We start from the raw sequence: 20,169 nt of genomic DNA on the forward strand, positions 1-20,169 counted from the left end.
TAACCAGCCTAGGGGTTGGGGTGGGAGGATTTGAATGGGAGCTTTGGCAGGAATGGGCTACCCAGCTCTGCTAATGACTCAGAGGACCCGGGGAAAGCATCTCTGCACCTCAGTTTCCCCATCTGTAAGTTGAGGAGGTGGCACTACATGATTCCTAATGACTCTTTCAACCCTGACCCTATAATGGACATCTGCAGATTTTGCCTATGCAATACATACTTCTCCTCCTTTCTGGTAAGAGACCCCTTTCCTTTTGTCAGCTCCTGTGGCAAGATGGGCTGACGGCACTCCTAACTTCAAGAGGGGGCGTGTGACTCAGGCCTGGAAAATAGGGAAATCAGATCCCCCTGCGTGGTGCAGTGGTTCAGGGACAGGCACATGGCCGACCAGGCCAAATAGAATATTCTGTTTCCTTTAGCTACTATGTTACACATATGGGCATATGACCTAGGTGGTCCAGTGAGTCTCCACTCTAGGACTTCTGTTAATGAAGAGAATGTCTATTTCTGCTTGGGTTGCTGAAGAGGACAGACTGATTCAGGAGCTGCTGGCACCCATCCTGCCACTATCAAGAGAGACCTTACTTGATAACGGAGCCAACACTGAGGAAAACAGAGCCAAGGGACAGAGAGAGTAAGACTGGGTCCTGATGACACTCGGAGCTCCCGGATACAGCTACAGCTGAAACCAGTTACCTGTACTTCTTAACTACAAGAGCCAATAAATTCCATTCCTCATCCATTCATTCAGATTCAGGCAGTTTGAGTTGTGATCTCCACAACTTATGACCAGAGGAGTCCCGACCAACATGGAAGCTCCACAGTTCCTTGAAATTTCAGTTATATGAAGCCAGAAACAAAAGGCTACATAACATATCATCCCATTTAATACGAAATGTCCAGAAAAGGCAAGTCCATAAAAACAGAAAGTAGACTAGTGGTTGCTAGGGACTGGGGGAAATTGGGAATGACTGCTTAACAGGTTCTGGGTTTCTTTCTGGAGTGATGGAAATGTTCCGAAATTAGACAGTAGCGATGGTTGCATAACCCTGTGAATATACTAAAAATATTGAATTAGATACTTCAAACTGGTGGATCTTATGGTGTGTAAATTGTATCTCAATAAAATAGAAAAAAAAATTTAACTCCAGCCATTGGAGCTCCCGCAGGGAGCAAATGGAAACACTCCATCCCCTTATTTTCCTTGCCGTGAGGGCTAGAAGTTACTAAAGCAAGACCCGCAGAATTGGAAAGAGCTTTATTTCAAGGAATTACAAAAGGTAGTGAAATACAGGGGAAAAGGAATGCTAGAATAATCTGACGTTACAGAAGAAATGGCCACTTAGTTTTGCTTTCCAACTACAAACACAACAGGGGATATCTCATTATTTAAGGTAAGATATGATAAACACAAAGCTGTAGCTCACTGGGCACTGGGCTCCCTTATTTGATGTTGAAATTATGAGACAACTAGTATTAACACCCCTCGAGCTACAGCATCCACTCAACACAAAGTTCCCTCTTTTTATTTGCCACACGACCAGGAATCGTACACTAGCTTGGCTGCCACCATGTCTTCCACCGCCATTCCTGGAATGAACAGAAAGTTGGTTCACCTTTGGTCAGAACAACTTTTCCTCAAACACCCCAGGTCTCAGGTTCCCTGAAACAGCATCCATGCTGCCAATAATGCCCATCGGGGTAACAAGGACTGACGCCCAGCGGTGAACTTGGGCTTGAAGCGTCAGCCACGGGCAGGGCAAGGCTGACAATGCCCACCAAACAAATTCTGTGTCCTTCAAAGGCTAGTTCAAGGGCCAGAAAACTTCCTGTAAAGCGCCAGACAGTAAATATTTTGAGCTCTGTACGCCACTTCCATGAAATTACTCAACTCTGCTGTTCTAGTGCAAAAGCAGCTGTAGACAACAGGTAAACAAATGTGCCTGAGTGTGCTCCAACAGAACTTTCTTTATGGACACTGCATTTTTCAGTGTCATATAATTTTCCTGTGTCATGAAATACTCTTAATTTTTTCCTCCAATCATTTTTGAAAAATGTAAAAAAACGATTTCACTCCCAGGGGGGCTGGGTTTGGCCCATGGTTTTCAGTTTGTTGGACCTCTCTGGTCTAGTCCAAACCCTGAGTCTTCAGCAACGCCCCCTTTGTCTTGTTGTTTTGGGCACATATGTTAACCCTGAATTGGTGTATGTTCTTAAAGGGCAAGAGCCAGTTTTTATTAATTTTTGTAGCCACCACTGCTCTCAATATGGAGCCTGATACATAACAGATGTTTAATATGTGTCTCCTTAGATGAAAAAGTGTGCCAATAAACCAATCCCCAAAAGTGAGAAAGTAAAAATTGCTCAGAAGTATAGAGCAGGCTTCTTCTGCATTGTTGTCTCCTGAAGGGGTCACTGACCTCCGATCTGCTAGGAACAATGAAGCTTTCAGACATAACTAGATCAGTGTGATGTCTCTGAACCAGGCTCTAGATAAAGCTGTTTTTGCCTGTCTTTCTGTGCATGAGAGACTTAAAAAAAAATATTTAACAGATGGCAAGGCACGGATACTGACTGATTGGCGTGGGTGTTGGGTGGTTGGAGCACTTTTAAATACACTGCCAAGCATTAAAGCTTTGGTTGCTTGATCATTAAGAAATATGTAAGGCCTGGAGAGCTTGAAGGGCTCAGGGCAGCAACTATTTACCAACCAGTTTGGGAGGATTTCAACATTTTAGGTGTATGAGCTGAAAATGATCTCTGTGACCGTTTGTATCCATTTCTTTAAATCTGATAAGGTGGGACAGCTGGGCTGAAGGGCAGACCAGCCACTGGGAGCCCTTTGTTTGCTGGGCTTCTGCCTGTGCTAACTCAGGTGGTAACAGGCTCCACAGTGAAGCCCTTCTAAAATCAGCAAGCAGGAAGGTAGGGAAGGAGGGGAAAAAAGGTCACAGGCTATATTTCCTGTCTGGGTCTCTCTCAGCTTGGGTCTCCTTGCTATTTCTTTTAAGCTCTTTTTTTTTTTTAACATCTTTTTCTCCCACCCTCCACCTCTGAAGGATATCTTCTTTTAAGTTTCATTTAGATCTGAGTCTAAATGACTTAATGCTGACACTTGCTATGTGTAAATTGTTTGACATGCACGTCTCACTTAATTCTCACAAAAACTCTAGATAACAGGTGGTAAAGAAATTGTGGCTCAGAGAGGTGATGTCACCTGCTCAAGGATGCCTGTCCAGGGAGGGGCAGAGAAGGGAATCTAATCCAGGACTGCCCAGTTCCAGAGTTCACAGGCTTCACCACGATGCCAAGATGTAAATAACTGACCTGAATGATAGATTTCACGATTACTGAGCTATGGAGCCTGCTGACTCATTCCTCTTCCCACCAATAGGTAAACCTACCTTGTGCCCTGGTTAGGGCTGTGCCCTGGGAGCAGTGGCTCTTACCCAAAGACTTGAACACTGTAGTCTTCTCGCAGTAGGCTGGCTTCACTCCCTTCACCACTTCTCCCAGCTCAGCGAAGATCTTGGCCTGTCAAATGAACACATGCTGATCTAGGCCATGGAGCGAATGAATGTCTGCTCAGGGCCAGCTTCTGAAGCCAGGACAGGGTGTCTCTGAGCTGGATAAGGGATAAACTTGATAACAAGACCTTATGAGCTGGATGATGTCAGGGAGGACACTTCCCCTTTAAATCTTTCTTTTTGGGGTGGGAGTGGTGTAGCATCTGCCTTTGTGATACCACGATTGCAGAAATACAAATTTGTGGCCAGAGGAATGTCCTGCCAGGACACTGTGTCAGTGAAGAAATAGGCATGTTCTGTCTTATTTTGGCAGTCCCCCTTCTTATTCTATGCCCTGATTACGAAAGAAAAAGAAGGCCAGAAAGTGGCCAACCCTAGTCCTAATTTTGGGAAAGTTTCCAAGCTGCAAAGGGCTCCCATCTTCCAATTCTACTACTTTATAGGACAGCCTAGTCCAAAGGAAAAATCCATCAAACTGCTCTCTTCAGGTAAAAGGGACAGGAAAACACTTGCCACCACCATAACGGCTACATTATTCTGGAAGGGGATAAGAAATGGTTTAGAGACATTTGGGAGTTACCACCCCACAAAGAGGTGGGGGTTACAAAGTTCTGGAGCAGGCCAGACTGAAGGAGAGTTAATGAAAGCCTGGGATCCAGGCGAGGTCAGTCGGCAAAAGCCCACCAGGAGGGGAGGCTCACCCCTGACAAGAGGACATCTCCAGACTCTTTCAGGGCAGCCTCCTGGGAATCCACGTACAGCACAGCCTCTTTCATGAGCTCATCATCCAGCTCCCTCCAGTCAGGTCTGCTGGCGCCGATGGCTAAGAGACAGCAAAACATATTTTGAGCCTAGAAATAGTCACGAACACACCGAAGAATGGAAGGGGTGGGGGGAAAAGGAGGTGGCAGAGGGCAGGTAGGAACAGATGTGGATTGCCTCATTTCCCCAGGCAAACTCCTTCCCGATCAACAAGACTGAATACCCACTCATAAGAATAATATCTGGCATTTGTTACCTTTCCATTTCATACCCCTTCTCGTTACTGAAAAAAAGACTTTGAGGCAACTCAGCATTCATGTACTGTGTGCCTGCTCTCTGTGGGCTGTTTTCACACATGCTATTTATAGTCCTCCCAAGTACACTTCATGTCTGCTTCCCATTTAAGCTGAGGCTCAAAGAAGCGGTACATGCCAAGGTTAAGTACCTAATAAGCACACATCTGTGGTTCTGAGAAAGCACGTGCCTTTCAGGCGTCTTCCGCTTACGAGGAACAGTGACTTCCCCACAAAGACACAAAGACTCTAAAACAGAGACATCACTTGGAACTTATTCACACCCCACACTCCTCTGTCTTCTGTCTGTCTGCTTGCTTTTCAATCATTCCCCTTCCTCACCCCAACCACTTCTCTCCTAACTCATGAGAAAAGAACCCAGTGCCAGGGTCACGGAGAAACCCCAATAAAGAGGAAACCAGCTGCACCCTGGCACCAAGATTTCACGTCCTCTGCACAGCCCAGAATCTTAACGATGAATCCAAGGCATCATGCCTCCCAGCACTAGGACATAGGATAATGCAGAAGCTGCAACCAAATGCCTGCAGGGCTAGGCAGGTAGTGAAAATGAGCAAGGCTGGTCAGAGAGGCTGGACTGGAAATGCTGGAGACTGAGGTACAGAGAAGAAAGCAGGCCCTTCTAAAGGGGACGGTCATTGTTCAGCTCCAGCTCATTACTGCCATGTGAGAATGCAGGGCCCCTGTTAGATACCCCCGCTTTTTTAAAGGGAAGCAGGAAATCTATTTGCATGTGTTATTTCCTGGTTTTCAGAACAGTCTATGGTCTAAACAAAACACATCTGCTGGCTGGATCCAGCCCCTGCCAGCCAGTCTTTGGAAACCGCTATAAAGCGTTACACAAATATACGGCAGCATTTATATGCCTTCTTTCACCGCCATCCAGTTTTCTCTACTTGTTCCCTCTCCTGCTGCTCTCCCCCACTCTAATTTTCAAAGAGAGTGGTGGTGTAAAAATGTCCATCTTGAAGGCTGTTTGTGTGAAGAGTTCTATAGAACAAAAACACCAAGTAATGAAGCTCGTAAATAAATCATCAGCTGGTGGGAAAAACCCTAGCTTCTCAAGCCACCTCTTCTCATTGCACTTGACCCCCCTGGTTCTGAGGAGGGTGAGTTCTCAAAGGGTTGCATAAGGCCACTCAGGCAGATGGAGGTGGGCCAGGCTGCAAAGGGAGGGGCCTGCCTCAGGCTGGACTTTGGCCTTATTTCAGTGGGGCTAGATCGGGTGAGCGTCAGACACTGGCTGATGATGTTCCAGGGGCAGCATGAGGGACATGCAGGGGAGGCTGGAATTGGGCTGATCTCCTGGCCAAGCTGTAAAGTAAGTAAGATTTGTTGTTGGTGTTTCCTTGTCAACTGCACTTGTAACACATAAGCATATTTGATGCTTCTGTGAACACATAACCGATTTTGTCTTTAGGCTAGGGAGAGATACGAGGTGCCTTGACTCAAAATCAAGTCAGCCCTTCCTGGAGTGAGAGATTCAAAGCATTAGAGGGATCCAGTATGAGGAAGGTTCTCTGATGCTGGTTTTCAAGGTGGAGCAGCCACACGGCAAGAAATGTGGGCAGCCGCTAGGAGCTGAGAGTAGCCCCAAGAAAACGGGCACCTTTGTCCTGCAACGGGAGGAACCTGCCACAGCCATGTGAGCCTGGGAGAGGACTCTGAGCTCCAGATGAGACTGAAGCCTGGACAACACCTGGATTTCATCCCTGTGTGAGCAGAGGACTCAGCTAACCCATGCCCAGACTCCTGAACCACAGAAACTGTGAGATAATAAATATGTGCTGTTTTATGTGCTAAAAAAAAACAAGCAGAAAAAAAAATCAAGTCAGTCTTGCTGAATATTCAGCGCTTGTCCATTTTACTTAGAACTGGTTTCTCTTGATTTCCCAAGTCCTTCCAGAAATGGTCTTACTGTTCGGGTCTGGCTTTCGAACAGCAAGACCTAACCCCTGGACACACATCATAATACCAGTCCCATACAGGCTACTATGGCCCCTTCCTCAATCACACGTTTTGCTTCCTTCATAGAACTTCTCTTTAGTTGGAACTACTAGCTCATCTATTTGTTTGCTTGGTTGTTGTCTGTCTCCCTTCACTAGAATGTAAGCACCAGGAAAGTAGTGACCTTGACTGCTGGTTTACTGTGACGTCCCCGGCATCTAGAACAGTGCCTGACGTACGGTAGGGATTCAGCACATGCTTGTGAATGAACACATAGTCGTGATACTTGGCTCTTGCAAGCTCATTTGCCAATGTGTGCAGAGATCTTAGATCGTGTGAATTCACACCACATGCTTGTCACTAAAACGTGGGGCACTGATACCACATTTAAATTCTCTAGTCTTCATTTGTTTGCTCATCAGAATCCAGTCTTCTTACTGAAAGATGATAGAGGACATTATTTAAGATCTAGGGCTCTGAGGGTAGACTGCCTTAGCTCAAATGCCAGCTCTGTCTCTAGGAACCTCTGACTCTGGGCAAGTTACTTAAATCTCTCCATGCCTTGGTTTTCCCGCCTGTAAAACGATGGTCATGATAATAATAGCTCCTACTTCATAAGGTTGTTGTGAGGATTCAATGATATGGGACATACAAAGAATTTAGAAGAGCACCTGTTATAGTAGGTATTCAATAGAGATCAGATCTTGCCAACCCCCAAAGCCATCTGAGGATCTTTAGAGGCCCCAGGAATTCTTTTGATTAGAGTCCCACCCATCATATGCTGCATATTAAAAAGCATCCACAAGTCACATGAAATGTCTTTTGTGGTGTAATTAAAATTTAAAAAAAAATTCTAAGTGTTGTTAAGAGTAAGTGAGTCATTTGACTTTCGTAATTTAAATTTCATGACATTTTAGAACTGAGCTGTAATTGATCATTTACACTTTATAAAACTTTAATTAAATGTATTAGTTTCAGGTTTGTGATTTTTTTTTCATATTTTGGAGTAAATATTGTCTTTCAAGGTTCAAATATGTCTGAGGCCCTTAAGAAGCTTGGGCATTTGCATGAGTAAACCAGTTCTGCTGACGTGGCCCCTTGGTCCAGCCAAGGGAGAGTCCGGCCACCCAAAGCTCATGGAGACACTCTGCTTACCATTGATGTGAACCCCAGGCTTCACCCATTCACCAAACAAGATGGGCTCTGTTGCCATGGTGACTGTGATGATCACATCTGCACCTGCCACAGCCTCCTGGACCGAGGAACAGACCTGTACCTCTCCTTGCACTGTGTCTGCGAACTTCTCTGCATTTTCTTTGGTGCGGTTCCATATCCTCACCTTCATTGCGGGTGACAAGAGGGACATGGGTGCCATGAGTATTTGACGGTTTATGTTTCATCAAGTCCAGGGGCACAAGGAAAAGTTGAACCACTCTGGGGTAAGGGCTGTGGTTATTTAAATCATTCCCTATGGAGAGCGGATATTTGATCAAGGGTATAGCATTAATCTGGGCCAGATATTTGAAAATGACCTTTGTCTACCATATTCCCCTTTCAGGAAGAGGGGAGGTTTTTCAGTAGGAAGAGGGGAGGTTTTTCAGTTCTAGCCTGGGACACACAGCCTCAGTAGCTTAATAGCTACTATAGAGCTTAATGATTAGCAGAGCGAGTTCTGGAGCGAGACGGCCTTAGAATCAATCCGTGTTCTGTCACTTAACTGTTCCTGAGGTTATTTCCCCTCATTCAGCCTCGGTTTCCATGTCTGTAAAATGTGAATGATAACTGGCAAAAGTTAGCATTAAACTCACAGTTTATGTTTGGGATTCTGTAAAGGAGTCATAACAGGTGTGAGATTCACAAACAGGATGTGCAGTGCTATGCATGGAAAAGCTTGATCTCTGAAGGATATGCCGGGAATTAAAGATTGGAAGGGTTTCAGGAATGAGTCATGCAGCAGATGAAAAGGCCAAGGGTAGTAGCTACACTTAGAATCCTGGAAAGTGCTGGTGGAGAGGGGGTGGGTCATTGGCATCACCAGGAGATGGGGACTCGCTAGCTTGCTTAACAGACATTGATGTCTGGGGTGGGGGTTGTCAGCCTTCAACGGCAAATAAGGCCTAAAGAATCTCTCACAAGGAAATATAACAAATATGGAAATAAACATTATGTCTAGGTAAGTTCAACAACTAAGGTGAAACACAATATAATACGCCCAGTTAGAAGAGAATGGTTAACCGTACCACCTTTCTTGATAGAAAATGTGAAATACTACACAAAAATTAGGAAATCTGGAAAAGTGATAGTGTTAGGCCATTCAGTGAAAATACAGGATGTGCAACTTTGTAAATTTAACATGATTAAAACTGTGTTACAAGGGGTTAATATCTAAAACATGCAAAGAACTTACGCAACTTAATATTAAACATAAAACAACCCAAACAACTTGCTTAAAAAATGGGCAGAGAATCCGAATAAATATTTTTCCAAAGACATACAAATGGCCAGCAGACAAATGAAAAGATGCTCAGTGTCAGTGAACCACAGGGACATGCAAATCAAAACCACAATGAGATATCGCCTCCCATCCGTCAGAATGGTGATTATCAAAAAGACAAAAAAATAACAAGTGTTGGCAAGGATGCTGAAAAAAGGGAAATTGAGTTCATTGTTGGTGGGGATGTAAATTGGTGCAGTCATTCTGGAAAACTGTATGGAGGTTTCTCAAAAAATTAGGAACAGAACTACCATACCATCTAGTAACTCTACTTCTGGGTACTCATCTGAAGGAAACAAAAACACTAACTCAAAAAGATATGCGCAACCCCATGTTCTCTGCCGCATTAGTTACAATAACCAGGATATACAAACAACGTATGTATCCATCAATGGATAAATGGATAAAGAAATCATGGCATATATATATATATATATATACACATACAATAAAATATCTCAGCCATAAAAAGACTGAAATCTTGCTATCTGAGACAACATGGATCTTGAGGGTATTATGCGAAGTGAAACAAGTCAGACAGAGAAAGACAAATACTCTGTGATCTCATTTATATGTGGAATCTAAAAAACAAAACAAATGAACAGACAAAGCAATTCAGAAGTCAACTACAGATACAGAGAACAAAATAAACCACTTGGGGTGATTGCCAGAGTGGGGGATGGATGAAATAGGTAAGGTGATTAAGAGGTACAAACTTCCAGTTATAAAATAATTAAGTCATGGTGATTCAATGTACAGCATAGGGAATATACTCAGTGATACTGTAATAACTTCGCATGGTGACAGATGGTATCTAGTTATCGTGGTGACAATTTCAAAAAGTACATAAATATCCAATCATGATATACCTGAAACTAATATATTGTATGTCAATTACACTTTGATTTAAAAAAGCAGAAAAAACCTCACAAAACTATGATATAAAAAAGTATATGAGAGAAGACTGAAAATGTTAAACTGCTTGTCTTTGAAAACAGATAAAAGGGAATTATTCTCTTGTTTTCTTCCTTATGTCTTCATTTTCCAAAGCAGAGGTGTTACTTTTATCATAAAAGAAAATCATAATTTGAATCTGCCCCACCTCTCTCACACACATACAAAAAATAAAATAAAAGTAGTGTCCAATGTCTTAACAACAGTAGGCAGTGTGCACCAGCCGGCACGGGGGAAAGGTGGACCAGTATCTGGGCTACAGAGGAAGAATGCTGTGGCTTCATTCCCAGGTCCCGGATCCTTAACCCTGACTATGTAAAGACCCCAGATTCTCCTAAGAGAAGCGTAGAAAAGGGCCAAAAGGACAACTGAATGTAGGTAACGGGTCTAACACAATCCTTTAAGTAGCTGAGTAGGCTCTCTGCGTACTTGGGCATTCCCTGCGAACTGAGAAACTGGGAAAGGTGATTCAGGCCTTTTTCCAGACTCTTCACCTCCAGTGGGACTCCTGGGCAAGTCATTAAATAAATGGTCGAGACTGGATTCTCAACTTAAATTTCAGCGTAACCCATGTTGTAATGAAGGAGTACGGACAAAGGTCACTGCCACTCCCCACTCCCCTCACAGTCCCCACAACCCTCCCTGGACTCACCTCCTTGAAGGAGAACTGCTCTGTGAAGACCTCATAATGGCTGTAAGCCTGGACCCCAGCTCCAAGGATACACAACACTTCACTGCTAGGGGGCTTCAGAAACTATTTGAGAGAAATGAGATAGAAAAGGTCAAGGGAGACACTAGCAGTCAAGAGAAAAACAAATGCAGTTTGAGGATCAGGTGACCTTCAGGACCTCTTGGGCAATGAAGAAGATATCGTTTTGTGTTTTTAATTCCACGCTGCTGTAGAGTGGGGAGGAAGGGAAGCCGCCCTCATTGGGTACCTAATATCTGCCAGTGCTTAACCCCTCGTGATCTCATTTAGTCCAGACAAATGACCCTATGAGCTGGATACTCCTATAGTTATCCTCCTCTTAAGGATAAATAAATTGAGGTTCAGAGAGGTTAAGTAACTTGCTCAGGGTCCTTCAACTATTAAATGGCACAGCAGGACTCCAAAGCGCATCTTTGGTTCTCCAAAGCCCACATTCTTTCTGCTGCGTTACCCCATCTCAGGGGCGTGATAAGCCACACCTCCTTCTCTGAGCGGTGAGCTGCTTCTGGAGTCCATGAGCCCTGGGAACCCCAGGTTCTCAGCCGTATTTGCTGTGCCCACTCTCTGCTGATCCTCTCTTAGCCTCTGTCTTCCTGTAAAGAGGAATATAGAGACTGTGTTGTGGCCTCTGCCAAGGGTGTACGTGTGTCTGAGTGTGGGAGAAGGGTTCTTACAATCAATTCATATCAAGTGTCACCATTCCAGCAAATTAGTTCTGACCTCCCTGATAGAATTCACCACTTTATAGTACTTATTTGCTTACAAATTTATTTTCTTGTACCAGTATGGAAGCCCCATGAAAACAGAGACAGTCTTAATTGCACAGAAATAGCCCATATCTACTATTACCTATAAGAAATAGAGCAGGGTTTCTCAACCTCAGCACTGTTGACATTGGGCTGGATAATTCTTTGTTGGCAGGGGAGGGGGAGGGAGCAAGTGGGGGGCTGTCTTGTGCCTTATAGGATGTTTAGCAGCATCCCTGACCTCTATCCCTTAGCACCCCCTATGCCCTCAGTTGTGACAACCAAAAAAATCTCCAGACACTGTTAATTATCTCTGGAGCAACTGGCAAAATTGTTTTCAGCTAAGAACTACTGGCATTGAGGAAGGACATCACTTGCTGTTCAAATCATCCATATTAAATAAGACTGTCCTCCGCCTTTTCTCTATTTCGTTTAATAAAATTTGAGCTCCTTGGGTCTGCTCTTTCTTACAACGCTAATTATTGAAATTCTGGAGTACGACCTTAAAAATTAAAGCATTCTTAATTATTAATCACTTGCCAAAAGGAGTCTCAGACGTAATTGCAGATGTTCATTTCTCCTGTGGCTGCAGAAGGAGAGACACCATTTTTGTGCCATAAACTATAGTTCAAAGAATCTGATTTGAAAAGATTTCAAAATGACAATATCCACAAGACTAGTAATCTTATGCTCCTGTCCAGTAAGGAGAATTAGGTGATTTTTCCATAACTAAGTCAATTTTTTTTTCTATTGTCAGTTAATATGAATCTATTCTTGGAAGTACATGTGGGCTTCAGAAATGGTTGCAGTAATCTGTAAAAGTAACCTTCGGTCTCTGAAAGTAAATCTGTAATCCTGCTTGGTTGTCTTACTTACTATTTTGTTGCCTTGGTAATAATGTTATAATTGACATCTCTTTTCCCAAATAGTATAACATTTATAAAATTTATGGGGGGAGGGCATAGCTCTAGCGGTAGAGCGCATGCTTAACATGCCTGAGGTCCTGGGTTCAATCCCCAGCACCTCCTCTAAAAAGAATAACAAATAAACCCCCCTGCCAAAAAAAGAAACCAATCATAAGAGGGTTAGTGGCACTTCATTTTTTTTCTCCATCGCATGCAGATAATTAAAAACATGTATATGAACTTGCCAGGTTTCTTAAAGAGGTTGAAAGGCTGTTTCGTTTGCATTCACTAAGGCCTTGCCTGGTCTGGCCCTCCCATCTCCCCAGCTCCCTCTCAGGACAAGCTCCCCCACACCTCCTGTCTTCTAGCCACATAGGACTCCTGGCAGCTCCCCAAGCACGTGTACCTCTGTCATCCTCAGGCCTTTGCACCTTTCCTCTGCCTGGAGTGCTTTTCCTTCTGCCCCTCACAAGTAAGTTCTATTGGTCTTCAAATCTCAGCTTAGATATGCCTCACAGAGGAAAAGCCTTCCAAAATCCCAAAGATTAGATCAAGACCCCCAATTTTATGTTCTCATAGCACTTTCCCCCTTCCATTCAGTGTGTGTGTCAGGGTTGTAGTTTTCACATTAATTGGTGTGATCTTTGGATTAATGTCTGTCTCCCTAGATGCGCTCTGTGCTCCATGATGGCAGGTTCTGTATCTGGTTCTAGTCACCATTCTATGCCCCATGCTGAGCACATGGCCTGGAGCGTGGTGGACACTCAAATATTTGTGGAACCAATGTGTGTCAGGGATAAACCCTGATATATATTATCACCCTGAGAAAGCATGTCAGAGTCCCCAGTTCAGGGTATGTGCAACCCAAATACGAGTTACAGTGTCCGACAAACCTGAGAACTTCCTGTACTTCTCATCCTCCGCCCAAAAGTCATAAAGGAAATGGGAGTGATGGAAAAGAAAACATCCTACTCTTCCAGCACAAAAAGTAAAAGAGACCCTTGTTCCTTTGTGAAACAGCCCAAAATGGAGAGTTTTATCTATGCAAAAAGCAACAGTGTAACTGAGAGCTGGGTCTGGAAGAACTAAGTCCCTGAACCATCAGAATTAATCAGAGACCATTAAAAACAAAACAAAACGAAACAAAACAAACAATACTAGTTTTGGGGCCCATCCTTAGAAATTCCAATCCAGTGCTTTAGGGAATCTGATTTTTTTTTTAATTTTAATTTTTTTTTTTTTGGCAGTAGGAGGAAATTAGATTTTTAATTTATTTTTTTAATGGAGGTACTGAAGATTGAACCCAAGACCTCATACTTGCTAGGCATGTACTCTGCCACTGAGCTATACCCCATCCCCCTGGAATCTGAATTTTTAAAAATTCCCCAGGTGATGTTGCTACATAGTTTGGTTTGGAAAGTACTGATCTGGAACAAGAAGACCCATCGCTTCCAAGGGACTTCAGCAAATCCTAGTCTCCATTTCGTTTTTACAAAATGAGGCCAGTAATACTTGCTCTGCTTTCCTCAGAGAAACCCCAAAATAAGTGGAGACAATGGGTTGATAATTATTTTGGAAAAGATCAAAGCCCTTTCCAAATGTAAGGCAGTATTGTTAGAGTCACTTTGTTCCTAGGTTACCAGCTAACAGAATTCAGAGTCCCTCCGTTATTTCAATCCAAGTTGGGGCTGGATATAATTTTAAAAAACCAGTTCATCAAGGGGTGTATTAACTCTCTTCCTATATAATTACCAGATTAATCCCCACATTCTTCCCTCCCCATCAGGTGTTTAGAAGATCTTAACACACAATCTGAACACCTGGTTTTTGCTGCTCCAACCCTCCCTCTGCTAGACCCCACATTTCCTTTATGCTTAAGCCTCATACACCAGCATTCCCAGACCTTGTACTTTTCCATTTAACGTGAAAGATTTCAGACTCCAACTGTTCCTACAGACACCGCCTCTTCTTAACCCTAGCCTCGAAAAATACTGCTTTTCTCACAGCATGCCCTTGCACTGGGTTAGGAACATCGTCACCGCATCACTTGCTTTTCCTTCTGCCTGGAGAGCTCCCCGCCCCGCTCCTGTTTCACTCACGCACTTCCTTTTCGGTCTTTACTCAAATGTCACCTTTTCAGTGAGGTCTTTCCTTGATAATTTAAAATTCTCAATATTCTCGATTCTGCTTTATGTTCATCCTTCTAATATCCTGTTTGTTTTCTGTTGTTGCTGATGGTGTGGTTTTGTTTTGTTTTGTTTTTTAAAGCAAATCCTAGCCTGTTACTAAACTCAAAAGGGAGTTGTTGTTGGTTAACTATATTTTTTAGCAAATCATACTATATATTTTACTTTTTATTTTATTTACTGTCCAACCCTTCCTGTGTATGTCACCCTCTGTTTTATTCACTGACCTGTCTCTGACATTTAGAACAGTGCCTGACATGTGGGAGGATTTCAGTCAATACTGGTTGAATGAATAGATGTCTGGCTCAGATCTGTTTATTTTCCCCTCTGCTTCTTACGCAGCACTGGCTCTGACTTATGGGGCAGACACACTGATTTGCCAGGACCAGTGTGGTTCAAAGGCAAGAAAGTAGTCCTGGGAGTCAGAGCAGACAAGTTTTAAAGTCTTGCTCTGCCATTTAATCGCTGTGTGATCTTGATCAACTTACATAAACTCTCTGAGCCATATTCCCTATACCTGGCAAATGGAGATAATCATACTTACTTTGCAAGGTTGGTGTGAAGATCAGGAATAACATACGTAAGGCACCTGGAATCTGAGGCTCATTAAATGGTAGCTAATCATTTTGTGAATTGCTGTGCTCACTTGACATCCCGAATCTGGCATATGACATTCCAGCTATGTCAGAGGAAGATCAAAGTAAGTTCCTCACTTCTCCCTTAGACATTCAAGCTTGAGACACCCAATCCCACCCACCAGCTCAGCACAGCCAGGCACTAATCTTACCTTGGTGGCGATGGCAGACACCGCAGCTGTTCTCTGTGCAGTTATGACGTTTCCATCCATGACCTTGGAGGAAAGAAGAAACAGTGAGCAAAGGGCACCCTCATCGACTACTTAAGCGGAGAGAAGTTCTCAAAGAGTAACCCTGGGAATCATAATAATATTCTACAAAGAGCATGGGCTTGGTGTTGAACCTGGATCCAATTATGAGAACTGCAACTTTGAACAAAAACCTTAATCTGTAAGCACTGGTTTCCTCACCTGTGAAAACAAAGATAATGGCAACCATTCAGGGTTTTTTATTTTAAAGATTAAATGCATTAGCATACAGAAAAACATCTAGCATATGGCGAGCCCTCAGGAATTTCCCATTTTCTTCACTTTCCCTGGGATTCTCAAAACACCAAATTAAGGAGAAACTTGAAAAATAAGTGTAAGTCACTTGACAACCGTGCAAGGGCCCGGAAAATATTCAGTGGCTTTCAACTCCTGCTGCACACGTGTGGAGCTTTGTAAAGATACACATGCCCAGACACAGCCCTTAAATTAACTGAATCTGAATCTCTAGGGATGGGACCCAGACATCCTTGTTTTTAACAGCTCCCTAGGTAATTCTGAATTGTGTCTGGCTAATAATAACCACCATCCTTTGCGCTGTTCTCCTCCATCTGTGTTATTCATCTCAGCTGATCCTCACCAAGTAGCATCAGAATTCTCATTTTATGGATGAGGAAGCGAACTGCGTGGCTAAAGATCAGATTCAGGAAGGATCTCAGGCACTTGTCATTGAGTTTCCAAGCGGGACGTGGTCCCAGTTCTCAGGGAAGCACTGTTGGTCGCCAGTAGGGATGCCATTTCCGTTGGATGTGCAGAGGTTGGGCAGAGCTAGATGCTCCTTTCCAGAGGAGTAATGAACAGCCAGCTTCCTTGGGGAGCCAGAAATTCTGAGAAGAAGGAGGAACTAAGGATCCAGGGGATGTTTGGGTAGAATTAAGGAGACTGTCCCTGATGAGGACTCAGCTGCCTGGCCTCAGAGCCTGCCTGGAGGGCACAGAGCACTTTCCCTAACTAGTTGTGTGACCTCAAGCAAAGTGACTTTGCACTCTGAGCCTCAGGGACCTCGACAGAAATTGGGGGTGTGTGTAATAAAAAATTCCCACAGAGGAATGCTGTCAGAATTGGATGAGATCAATTTCTCCTGCCTAGCAGATGATGAGGGCTCAGGAAGTGGCAGCGGGGAAAGGCAGCAGAGTATAGAGTTAAGACAACATGGGCCCTGAACTTACACAGAGTAGGACTGAAGTCCATCCGAGCCATATATTTGCTATGCAAACGTGGGTAACTTTAGCATAGCTGCTCTAAGATTCAGTTTCCTCATCTGCAAAATGGGGGTAATAATATTGCTTGCCCCACAGGGTGGTTCTAAGTATTAAGAGTTAATACATATGAAGCATTTAAACAGTGCCTGTCACACGCAAAGTGCTTACTAAATATGAGCTACTATTATTTTTTAATATTATCAAATTTTTGATGTTTAAAAAAATTTTTGATATTATTAAATGATAAAACAGGTCACTGTGTACCCCTTGGAAAAAACTGCCAGCTTTAGAGAGCACCCCTATTCTGTAACTCATGTAACCCCATGTTACATAGATTCACTAAATAAATGTTTCCTTGGCTGCCGGGTTTGCACAAGCTGTATATTTGGAGTAACTGGTATAGGACAAGAACATATACAAGAATGACGACATTATTACTTCCACACTGTCACACACTTGAAGCAGCAGTGGGCTCTGGTGCAGGGTTATGGGTCATCAGGCAGTCCTAGAAACAGATACACCGTCATAGACAACCTTCACTGTCGCTACCATCCAGCTACTCAGAGATGGGCATGTGTGGTCACATTCAGAACTCCCCCAGGCCCACAGAGAACTAACTTCCGAGCCTAGCTCTGCGCACAGGGGCCAGGCTCCACCCCAAGGCAGGGGGTTGCTCACCGCCAGGAGGGAGCCGTTGCTCGGCTCAAAGAGCAGCACGGTGGCCTGGTGGGAGGGGCCAGGGGAGGTGGCGCTGTGGTCCTCGTAGAAGGTGATCAGCTTGGTGCTCAGGGCATCCTCCGCCGCACTGTAGGCAGACATGACGCCCAGGAAACTACGAGAAGAGAAGGAGCAGCTTTAAACCCTTCCCATCCGTGCTGAGGTGTCCTATCAAGTCCCCATATCCCTTTGCCTGTCCTCCGTCACGTCCCCACTGGCCTTCTCCCTCCCCCCACCCCCCTGCCCTTCTCTTTGGCAGTATGCGGAATACGTTCAAGAGTCCAGCAACTGGATGAGAAAAACTACCCCAGTTCCACCACTTTCTAGTTGCATAACCTTGGGTAATTCACCTCACCTCTCCGAGTCTGTTTTTCCATCAGTGAAACGGTTGCATCACTAACCACCTATGTATGGAGTGTGTTCAAGTAAACAAGGTAACTCCTGTAAAACGCTCACTTGATGCAGCGGGTGGCACAAATTAGGTGGCAGCTGTTATTAGCAGTGATTAGGTAACCCTCCCTTTTTCCTGCTGCTTCCTCCTTTCTCACCCTTCCTCTTCCTTCTTTCCACTTTCTCCAGCCTCTGGCCCGGGCGGCATTCCTCACTCACCCCCTGTGCTTGGCCACCGGCATCACGGTGCGCACCGGCTGCATGACCCCTCCGTCGGGGCCGCTGGAGAAGTTGGCCAGAGCCGCTTCCAGAGGCGGGATGAGCAGGCTGGCGCTGGGGAGGTGGGCCTGCACGTCGGCGGCGCTCAGGAACGCTGGCACACGGCTCATGTCGCCTCTCGCCTTCTAAGCTCGGGGGCTCACCGGGATCTGCGGTTCCAGGGCTGCGCCCTATATGAGCGCTCAGAGGGTGCGCGCCGCCGCCTGCTGGCCACGCCCAGCTCTCCGGGCGGAGCAAAGCCTGTTTCCCCGAAACCGCATCCCCTGGGGTGGGCGAGCAGGGCCCACTCCAGGCGCGGGTTCTTCGAGATTGGAATTGAGACAGGCTGGCTGGGAGTTAGTATTTTGGGGTCCGCTTTCTCAATTCCTGTAATTAGCTGTAGTCACATTCCTTGTAAAATGTGTTAGTTTGGCGCCCCTCCTTCCTTCCTCCCCATCAACTCCACTATTTGCTGTCTAGGTGGTCCGGCCTGGGAAAGAGGAGACAGGGGGATATGGGGCAAACAATGATGGGCTCCCTTATTTCTTAAACTATTACCTGCTTCTTCGGAGATCTTAGATGAAAGGAGACAAAAGGTTGTTTTAAAAAACCTTTTTGTCGTGGGGGGTCTGGCGGGCGGGTGGGCAGGAGGTAAAAGAATTTATCAGAGACAAAGCAAAGTGAAGGAAAAGTTTATTAGCGGTATGCTGCCACAGACAGCTGCGGGCCACACAGAGGAGAGGTGCCTGTGTGTCCACTGGGATGAAAGTGCAGGGTCTTCTATGGGGGGAGGAGTTGGTGAACACATTGCATTGGGGGCTGCGTGATCAGCTCGTGCAAAGCTTTTTGATTAGTTGTAGGTAAGAAAGTTAGGATCTGTGGAGGGGCAGTGGGATTTATAACTGACAAGGTGGAGGCATGGGCTGAAACAAACCAGCCTGAGCTATTGTGTGATTAGGCACTACCTAGGACTATTAGTCTGTTAGGGCAAACACGCATTAGTAAAGAATGTACTTTATCTTTGAGGGATTGTATGCAGACAATCTGAGAGCCCAGGAATGGGATCATTGGACTCTGAAGGACACCAGTTGGCTTCATCCTTTTTCCTTTCAATTCTGTTCACATCTGGAGTCTCTTATCCCAATCTCCCTCCCACCCCGACCCCCAGATCCCCAGTTGTTGATTGCTTCCAGTGCACAGTTTTCTCCTGGAGTTACTCAACTAATCTTCACCTTTAGATAAAGGGGAAGTTCTCAGGATGAGATATAATGGTCTCAGTCACAAATAGCCAAATGGATAAGATGTCATGTCAGCAGAGGAGTTGGGATCTATCCTTAAAGTGAGACTCCAGAACTCTACTCCTAAGCATTGGGCTACATTGGCAGGGAGGGTGCAAAAGACATTTCAGGCCAGGTGAAACCCAGGGGTGTAAGGAATGTTGTCTAGTCCTTGAGAACAGCGTCTTGCCAGACAGATTTGGTTTGGAATGAGGGGCTAATGTCTATGAGTACCAAGACATAAAACTAGGATGCTTCTTGAAGTAAAGCAGCTAAGAAGGGTGATTCTTTGGAAAGGAATTATATGCTTAAAGAGATTAAATGTTTAGAAATAGGGTCTTGTGCCAGAGCATAGGATGAAACATATGAGCAAGAGTGTAGCCTGGGAGACAGGTCAGGAGACTCCACTGCTTAAGTTGTGCTCCCCTGATATTTTCATTGGGAGCTACATAGGACATTTCTTACAAAATGGTCATATCATAATAAAAGACGATCTAAGTGTCAAAATGTGTACCAGTGAAATGATAAATCAAATGTTATATACTTAGCACAGTCCTTGGCACAGAGTAACCACATAATAAATGAAAACCTCTTGTATCATCAAAAAAGAGAGAAGATGCGATGGTGGCTGGGAAAAGCTTATTTCAGTTACACAACTTTGTTTCTTTCGTTCACTGTCCCTAGAAATGCATGCCCAGGGCTGCTGGGATTACAAAAACGTTTGTAGCTCATTATTTGTGTTTTTATAATTATTGTGATGTAACATATGTTGGGTTTAAAAAAATGACAGAGTTCTGTGGAAGCTCTAATACCTCATGACTTCTCTTTCATTATTTCCTTAATATATTGTGTTAAAATTTTTACTACTCTTTTTAGCTTCAGTA

General features: G+C 44.4%; 1 protein-coding gene across 1 annotated transcript; it reads right to left on the reverse strand.

The window, feature by feature from the left end:
• Positions 1-1,240: 1,240 nt before the first annotated feature.
• On the reverse strand, positions 1,241-18,225 carry CRYM (crystallin mu). Its single transcript, XM_006212124.4, has 8 exons — positions 17,970-18,225; positions 17,322-17,475; positions 15,328-15,390; positions 10,647-10,748; positions 7,702-7,885; positions 4,228-4,349; positions 3,449-3,533; positions 1,241-1,589 (listed from the first exon to the last, which is right to left on the reverse strand). The coding sequence occupies exons 1-8, from the start codon at positions 18,137-18,139 to the stop codon at positions 1,525-1,527; spliced, it is 945 nt and encodes a 314-aa protein (XP_006212186.1). The 5' UTR covers positions 18,140-18,225; the 3' UTR covers positions 1,241-1,524.
• Positions 18,226-20,169: the final 1,944 nt, after the last annotated feature.

Source organism: Vicugna pacos, chromosome 18, assembly GCF_048564905.1.
Source record: "Vicugna pacos chromosome 18, VicPac4, whole genome shotgun sequence".
Classification (NCBI taxonomy): Eukaryota; Metazoa; Chordata; class Mammalia; order Artiodactyla; family Camelidae; genus Vicugna; species Vicugna pacos.